The 9,069-nt window shown below is 35.8% G+C and overlaps 1 protein-coding gene across 2 annotated transcripts; it reads right to left on the reverse strand.

Annotated features, from left to right (window-relative positions):
* Nucleotides 1-2,513: 2,513 nt before the first annotated feature.
* Nucleotides 2,514-8,724, reverse strand: LOC133777506 (vacuolar-sorting receptor 1-like). 2 transcript variants are annotated; one of them, XM_062217151.1, is made up of 12 exons: nucleotides 7,939-8,724; nucleotides 6,608-7,300; nucleotides 5,883-5,971; nucleotides 5,631-5,700; nucleotides 5,456-5,539; nucleotides 5,084-5,160; nucleotides 4,868-4,949; nucleotides 4,271-4,353; nucleotides 4,073-4,139; nucleotides 3,510-3,638; nucleotides 3,037-3,155; nucleotides 2,514-2,805 (listed from the first exon to the last, which is right to left on the reverse strand). In XM_062217151.1, exons 1-12 carry the CDS (start codon nucleotides 8,255-8,257, stop codon nucleotides 2,707-2,709), a joined length of 1,911 nt encoding a protein of 636 aa, XP_062073135.1. In that variant the 5' UTR covers nucleotides 8,258-8,724; the 3' UTR covers nucleotides 2,514-2,706. The 2 variants fall into 2 exon arrangements, with proteins under 2 accessions (XP_062073135.1, XP_062073136.1); XM_062217152.1 differs by having other exon boundaries at nucleotides 3,037-3,143; nucleotides 7,939-8,717.
* Nucleotides 8,725-9,069: the final 345 nt, after the last annotated feature.

Genomic DNA, 9,069 nt, shown 5'->3' on the forward strand with positions numbered 1-9,069 from the left:
AGGTTAACCTAGGCTAAGCTCATCCATCAGAGGTAAGGAACTTTAGTTTTAAGCTTTGTGATTTCTGTGATTTTGCTGAGCTTCTGAGTTTTAGGTCCAGCTATGGTGAATTCTTTGATTATGGGTGCATGTGGTTGAATTATGTGTGGTTGGGATGTTTGGGATGAGTGGAGGATGTTGGTAGGCTTGTTTTTATGTTTGGTTGAAATTTGGAAAAGTTTTGGTAAGGTTTGGCTCAGGGAAAATCAAAGGAGGAAAAATGCAGGAGTTGTTGTGCTGTGACTAGCGCTACAGCGCTAGTCACTAGGTGTTGTAGCGCTAGGCCATGTTGTCTGGGGCGTAGGCTTTGTTTGTAGCGCTGTATCGCCCCCCTTAGAGCGCTGTAGCGCTACCCTGTTTCCAGAAAAGGGTTTTTGGGTTATTTTCAAGGGTTTTAGCCCGAGAGTTCGGGGTTCAATTCCACCACCCCGTTTGGTGGAATTAGGGCTTCCCGAGGGTTCGGGATTGGTCCCGAGGCTAGGTTTTGGACTTGAGGTTTGGTGATGATTCTGATATATGGTTGTGACTAGGTGTACGCTAGGGCTCAAGAGGGATCGTGCTTGAGGATCAAATCGTACAAAGCTAGCAAACCTAAAGGTAAGAAAAACTGCACCCGGTTATATGTTTGTGATGGGACTAAGAGCTCCCTATATCTGTATGATGTCATAGATGGTATTATGTCATGGGACATGTGATAAACGGCCTAAGCGTGCCGTAAACAATACTTGAGCACAGGGCGCGGCTCGGCCACTGGTAGCCGAGGACAGCTTAATATTCACTGAGCTCGGTTTAAGCGGGACAGAGTCAGTGGGATAAACAGATGGTGCGGCCTAAGGGCGTTAACCCTGGTTATCATGTGTGGATTGATTATTGATATGGAATGATACACTTGGTATGCTGAATACTTGATTAACATGAATGCTTAAACTATTGAGTACATGCTTATGCAGTATGAGATATCTGATTGTCTGTTGATTGATTGTGCTTTGTTAGTGTGTTTTCTTGCTGGGCCTTGGCTCACGGGTGCTACGTGGTGCAGGTAAAGACAAATGCAAGTTAGACCAATCCTGAGATGGAGAACTGCGGGGTTAAATGTACATAGTCAGCTGTTCGGCCGCTACGACCGAGGAGTGGAACTAGACGAAAAATGTTTAACCGTCTGTTTTGCCTTAGAGTGGCTAATCATTGTATCTAGATCTTGAATCTTTTGTAAACAGTTTTTAACTTATTACCTTTGGGATCCCATGTAAATAGAAAATGTTTATCTATAAGAAATGCAGCTTTTGAAACCAAAACCTTTTAACCCTAGTTCAACTATAGTTTTGGTAACACGTTTTGATTAAACGATTTGATTAGCAAGTTTTGCACCTTTATAAACACACAGTGTAACGGTCTTGGTTATCCAGGGCGTTACAGTTTAACTGCTAAAGAAAGTTCTTCTGAAGAACATAATGAGTTTTTTGATGCATCAACTACTTTTCTAGATAGTATTTCAAGAACTTCATGCAGTGAAATTAACAATTCATAGTGTAAATTACTACTTTGGCACTTCAGTGTAAAATAGTTTTTGGATTGTATATAACTCACAATAGTCTTCAGACCTTTAACAGTAGTTTGAAACTAGGTTGCTAGATATGTTATTTTCGTCTCAAATAGTCTTTGAGAATGTATACAACAGTTAAATTGCTCTCTTGCTTTTTACAATTATATTAACCGTGCACATACCTATTAATTAGTATATATATATATATATATATATGCCCAAATTAAGAAAAAAAAACCTTCATGATGAAAATTCATCATCATTTATTACAATTTCAAAACCCTTATTGAAGAACTCATGCCATTTCTGCTATCAACACCAGCTTATTCCAATTTCAAAACAAACTCGGTATTCCAATTTTAAATCAATGAGATGACGAGGCCCAGTTTAAATTGAAATATCTATCATATTTCAACATTCAAACCAGAAAGAAAGGGAAAAAAAATAGAACCACATCATATCCATGGATCCCATACACCATTTCGTCGACCCCAGTACTCATCACAAGGTCCACCTGAGATGAAGAAGAGAAAAGAAAGGAAGAACAAAAATACCCCTTTCTCAATCCCTTTTTCTCTTCCCGTGAGATTCATTTTAGGCTAATTGTTTAAAGCTTTTAATTACTTTATAAAATTCATAATCAATTTAAATAAGTTTAATTCCTTTAGTTTTATTTACATATTTTAGGGTTTTTTTAATTTTGAATCATTTTTATTTTAAAATGATTTTAATATTATTTAAGTCATTTTCAAATTTAAAATTAATTTTTGAAAATATTTATAAAATGACAAATCATGAAATGACACGTGTTGGTAACATCATCACCTAGCAGAAGGTAACAAACGGAGATTGACGAAATTACTATTTTACTGACTTTGGCTACCCACTAAAAAAAGATTAAGTCTATACCCGTTATAAACCTCAAACATACTTTTGCCGCAAATCTCTGTAATAATAATTATAATAGCTGCCAAAATATTGGAAAGTAAACAAAAATAAGATTTTAAAACAGCCACAACGCCACAGTTAAACTTCTCCATATGGATTGGTACAATAACTGTGGGTGGACAGAAAGATTGGTACAGTATTTTGATCATAAATAGCAACTATCAGAAGTTGCAATTTTAGATATTCCCGTGGGAGGCATGAGTTGGGATGTCACCTTGATTATCCAATGGCATGTACTGTGCCATAATTGCTCGAATCTCCGAATCCATGTATCTCTGCAAATAAAATATCACTGTGTTAACCCCAACATGTCTGGTTTAGTGCTTTAGCAGTCCAAATCAACTAGTTTCCCCTTATAGCAACCAATACAAATGTATTGGTTCTTAATAGCAAATAGGTGAAGAAAATGTCTTCACAAAAATATTAGTGAAGCCTTTCCCACAAAAATACACTAACATCTCATGGAGGTACTTAGAGTTCAAGATTTCAAAGAAAGAACAGCATACCCGGATTCTGTACTTGTACACTGCATAAGCACCAGCCCCAACAACAGCCAAGCATAGGATGATAAAGAAAATGCCTCCCCAGCTGTACCGAGTAGTGGCAGTTCCAACTGCAACATTTTCTCAAACAGAAAATAGGAAGATAGATAAATGAATATAACTAAAGAATAAGCATGCTGTAGAAATTATAGTATTTACTATTTATCAAATCTTAAAGATGATAATCATGCGGTGCTGAATCCTAACAGTTAAGAGGCTCAATTGAGTTTTAAATTGTCCAACAGGCTTCTTAATCAAAGCCAAATGCCAACACTACTAGATATATAATTGGCAAAGGGCTCACATTAGATTTCTTTAACAGTGTTCTCAACTTGCAGTTTAAGTAATGCAAGAAATTAAACATATATCTGGTAGTAAAGAAAATAATGGTAGTGGTTTAAACAATCAAAGCAGAAATAGTATACTATAAAACTCACCTATGCACGTATCATGTTCCTGCATATAAATTGAGCCACCATTGCAGCTGCACTCATAACTGCCCCATGTATTCTTGCATTTGCAGTCAGGACATTGGCAGGCTAGCTTCTCCTTACACTCATCCACATCTAATACATGAACAGAAGCAACTCACATCATTAAATAAATTAAAGAAATGATATTTACCAACAGCGCATCCCAAAAATCATACCTCAGAAAATGCCTTTCAAATCAAGGAAGAAAAAGCAGAAATTCAAGAGACATTTTACAACGTGAACAATGGTAAAGGTCTCACGTAAACTATAAAGCAAGGTAATACACAATCACACACACACACATATATATGGTCAGGCCTTTCAATGAGATTTTACTATATCCTATAAAAAAGAATAATGTGGGTACATTGACACTCCTATTCAAAGCAGACGGAGTGCTCCATAAAAATATGGATCCGCATGTAAATTTACTTCAATTCCAATAAAACAAAGGATTAATTAATTACTATATGAATGCACATCATGCATCAATCTTTTAACCACAGAGATTAGGGGACAGCAATTACCTTCACAATTATTGTCTCCGTCACCCTTGAATCCTGGTGGACAGCTGCAACCTTTTGTATGATCATCCTGAACAACCATCAAGAACATACTACAATAAATTTCAAGCATTGTCTATGATTACTTTATAGTTATTTAGTTCTATTGCTTTTTGAAAAGATCAACAGATGGATGGATTTATATCAGAGCAAATAACGTACAATACAAGCGGAGTAGGTCCTGCTTCCTTGGGTCTTCTTCCAACAACCTCCATTGTTAATCTCACAACGTAAAGGCCCTGAAGCTGTAACGTGAAGAGGAGAGGGGGACTTAAATAAGATATTTAATCTCACCAATTATCTAGACACCTAAAATTGGTAGCTTTTCAATATTGTAAAACATAATAAATAAAACAATGTTGACCTAGTGCAGCAAGCATAAGTTTCATAATTACTTACTAAAGGAAAAAGAAAATGGAAGCTAGGACCGAGTTCAAAAAAGAAGATGAAGGAGAGTTCATTCTAATTTATTAGTGTGAAAGTGAATCATTCTAATAAAAGACTTTAGCGTCAAACTCTGTTTGCAATTCCAATATAGTTTGATGTGTAAGAGAAAGGAGAAGCAGAATCACTGCTTCAAAAGATAATAAGTGATCATTGTGATCCCATTTACAAATGATCCTACCTCATAATCCCTATATTCCTAAAGACAGTGAGCTCGTTTATATTTTTATTAGAAAATACAGCCAGATCAAGTTTCAGTAGCATAGTATGTGAATGTTAACACAAATTGAAACTTGCACTGCTTTAAGCACTTACCTTGACAGTGAGTGTAACCGTCACCCACAAACTTTACTCCTTGCACAACAGGACACTCGCACACTCTTCCCCTAAATGTATCCTGTAGAAAGAGAGTAGTCAGACAAGAACCAGAGCAAAAAAGAAATGAAAGTATACACACACATGCACACAAGCACACAACAATAATAACAATAAGAAAGTCCTGCACAAATAAAGATCAGGCCAATAATATACCCTGCACGCTGTGATGTTTGCAACCCTGTCCTGCCAGCAGCCACCGTTGCTTTCTAGACACTCATTTGTTTCTATGTCTGCATAAACAAATGAAAGAGAATTAATATGATCATGGCAAAGTTTAAATCTGCACATGGAGAATTTTTTTTTTCTTGAATAGATTTTATAAGTTACTCATGGTAATTTGGTTGTTCTAATTTATTCACTGAGATTAATAGCAGAGCATTCGTTTTTCTTTAACGTCAAGTGAACATAGAGAAGGGAAAACAGTATCTACAAGTCATGACAACAAAGTGCACACATATACAAAAGAGTAAACCACCCCCATGTACATTTTAAAACACAAACTACAAAATAAGCTAAGACGAAGACCTTCACTTAAGCAAATGGCAGGTTCTGTGGTCTCCTGGAAACCTGAACAGATGGCCTTGAGAACTGCTCCTTTATCCAACTTACCTAAAAAAAGGTTGCACAACAATGGATTAGAAAAGCATATATATTCAACAACTAAAAAGATGTGCAAGAACCATCTTAAAGACTTGAAAACCTCTATACTGTCTGTTGTTTATCATAAGAGTTGGTAAGATGGTGACATCTCCACGAGATCCCTTGCCAATCTGAAACCAAAATTTAAAAAATATATCTTAAGAGCGCAACATGAGTAATAAAAACTTATACATACACTTCTTTCCATTATCAGCTGGACTACATATACATATGTGGTCAGTAGTCAGGAATGGTAATGATGAGACCACAACAAGATAATCACCAGTTGGAAACTATCATTTAGGAACCAAACCTGTGTATCTTGCTCAGTTTTAAGAACTGGATTCTCAGTGTCTGACTCGGGATCTCCAACACAACTTTGTATCTTCTTAAAATCAACACCTACAAAATATTTTACAGATTAAAAATTAAATAAAAGAACATACAAACAAATAAACAAAAAGTACTTCATAAAATGAAAATCTCCAATTTCTAGAAGGATAACTTGTTCTTATCCTCTAAAATTGATATGACATCATGTGGATGCAATTTCCTACTTCTTAGTGAATTAAGACATGGTACATGATATTATTTGAGACAATTGTTTAAATGTAATTCAACAACATTCATAGTACGATTTTAAGAAATTATAAGTTTTAGTATTATAACAAAACTAGTATCATTAGCAATTTGATTAACAAATTTAAACCAAAGAAGAAAAGAATAATCAATGCTATGTAGCAGATGACTGAAAATTGCAAATATGACCTGACTAGCAACAAAAGAGACCAGCTTAAATCTCATACATCTTATACCAATTTCCAATGTAGGTCATAGCACCAATTCAGTACGATTCCGATTCCGAAAGACAACAGACAAAACTAGTCACATTAAAAGAAAAAATAATTCACCAAATTTGAAGGCAGACACGTACTAATGACTAGGCATGAACTTTTTGAATTGTGGAATTTGTATTGTTCAATGCAGAACTAAGTCAATTTTTTTAATTTTAATTAAACATGTATCATGAAGACCTACCAAGGGATTGAATGACTTCATTTGCACATTCTTCTGTGTACTTCTTCGCCTTCATAGGGCAACGGATAGCAAAGTCAGTCACATAGTCCCACCAAAGCCATGGCTTTCCACTTTCATTGGCCACCTTAAAGAAGCATGCCTGACGAAGATTTTGAACCACAACATCCTTTCCATCATAACCTTTACTGAAATCCTGTTCTGGGTCGGGAGCACAGTATCTCCCATGATTAATGCATTGAGATTTGCACTGTTTGCTCAAAACAAATGCCTCTGGACAGTACCAAGTAATGTAGTGTGGAGTGAACTGAGTGAATCCTTTCCTCTCAAGTATCTGTGCTGCTCCTTTAAAGTTCTTGACAAACTCAATCTGGCTGTCACATTTAGGACCACACTCATCATTGCTATTAGTCCAGAATTCATACTCAACCCTCTCGTCAGGATGTGGAAGAGCCTCCGTCCAATCAAGATTGATGTTGACCATTTCCTTACTAGATATAGCTTTCTTGATGCTATCTCCCAAAGATTTGCTAATAAGGGCTGAAGGAATAGTGATCTTTTGCAGATAATCAGCACCAGCATTTTCTTCTTCAGGAGTGTCCATTGTAATCAATGGTTCTGTCCTGTCATCGGCAACAAGAATAGCTGCTGCTCCGCCATTTTGTGCATTCCACGCCTTCAATGTGAAGAAACAATCTGCCAAGACAGCAAGGGTAGACATGAGCTTATATCACACACACATAGACTGTAGCGAACTCCTAAAATCTTTGCACCACAAGTCATCAATCAAAATTCTTAAAGTTAACCATTAACTATCAAGAAATCAAATTTGCACAGTAAAAATGGCCTTTCATTGCATAACAAAGAGAACCAACATGAACTTCAGCAGAAACCACAACAAACATCAAACAATACAACAACTAAGACATCGAAAACTACAGAAGCTTTACGTGATGATCATAGCAACTATAATTCAACTAAGAACGAGGGGCAAACTACATTAAAAATTAAGATTGGGCGGTCAAATAGAAAATTAAAGGGAAACTGGTTCACAACTACCACAAGTATAGAATACATAAACACGGTCGTCATGTCAAAGATATCTCCGTCACCCAAACCCAATTAAAACGCTTAAACAAACTACTAATCATCAATTAAAATTTTGAAATTTTTGACAACTAAGAATGACACAACTCCCGGAAAGGAAATTACATAAGTAATACAAAGAATCAAACTTTATTTAAAGCAAACGTCACAAATTAAGAACACAAGATACATAATTCAAATTAAAACGACAAAAAATAACTAAACAATATTGAACCATATATTCGAACCTCCACGATCGGCAAGGATAAAGGTGGGTAATCCTCCGGGCTTTGATTTGAAGGAGATACTGAAATCATCGAAGCTCTTGCATGCTTTTTGATTAGCTTGGGGATAAACGACAGTCCCAACCAAGGTTCCTCCATATTGAGGAACTCCGAAGTTACCGATTGCACATTCATAAACACCTTTCAATGGGTTCGGCGAAGTCACTTTCAAGCTGTTCTTCTCCACCACGAACCTACCTAAACATGATCCACATACAAGGAACCAAATGCACACCAAAATCCCAATTTTTTCTTTCATTCTCAATATGTAGAGGAAATCCATATCAAAATTCAACACAAATTTAAAAATTAAAGAAAAAAATAATTTATGGGTTCCTCGAAAGGCCCGATAACCAAAATCTCCGCCCGATTAGAACAATTACGAACCCTAAAGATCTAAAGTTGAAGAATCACAAGAAGTTTAAAGTACGGCTCTAGCCTCTATCAAAATTGAATGTTTAGAATAATAAAGATCGCAGAGTGCAATGAACTAAGCGAAAAAGAGAAACAATTGTGGGCGCAGAGCCGAGTTCGGTGTGCGTAGAGCTGAATTTCGAGGAAAGGCATTAAGAGACGACGGTTTTGTCTGTGCGTGTTTTATATATGGAGTGGAAAAGTATTGAAGAGGAAAACAAATCTAACAAGGAAAAAAAAAAAAGTGGACTGAATCCAATCCTAGTTTTTCTCCCAAATTTACAGCAAACCTAATTTCGCTAATTTGCTTTTAACTGCCCGTCCAATCATATCTAAAAGCCGCCATAGTCAAGTATAAATAAACAAGGACAAGGAAACATTGTTTGTTTTTTTCATTAATTAAAAATATGATCATTACTTTTATAAGAAAATGGAAATATTGTGAATTAACATTACAAAAAGACATGCCTGTTAAGTCGTTTACAATGACCAGCATAAAGATAACTTCAACTAAAGGTTTAAATAGGTACTAGCAACAAAGTTTTCAAATAGTACAAAATAAACTTTGTGTTTTTCTTTCCAAGTGGGGAAATGACACACTAACCCCAACAATGACTACAATTCAATGATCTTCCAAAAGGTAAGGAGGAATAACAATTCCATTATTCAAATTAAAATGAT

The sequence above is a fragment of the Humulus lupulus genome, chromosome 5 (genome assembly GCF_963169125.1).
Source record: "Humulus lupulus chromosome 5, drHumLupu1.1, whole genome shotgun sequence".
Lineage (NCBI taxonomy): Eukaryota > Viridiplantae > Streptophyta > Magnoliopsida > Rosales > Cannabaceae > Humulus > Humulus lupulus.

Excerpts from the sequence above, each read along its gene's own strand:
- LOC133777506 (XM_062217151.1), bottom strand. The coding sequence starts at position 8,257 with ATGGATTTCCTCTACATATTGAGAATGAAAGAAAAAATTGGGATTTTG. Across the intron at positions 7,301-7,938 it reads TATCCTTGCCGATCGTGGAG|ATTGTTTCTTCACATTGAAG; the intron begins GTTCGAATATAT and ends CTGTCTTGGCAG. Across the intron at positions 3,156-3,509 it reads GGAACATGATACGTGCATAG|AAAATGTTGCAGTTGGAACT; the intron begins GTGAGTTTTATA and ends TTTCTGTTTGAG.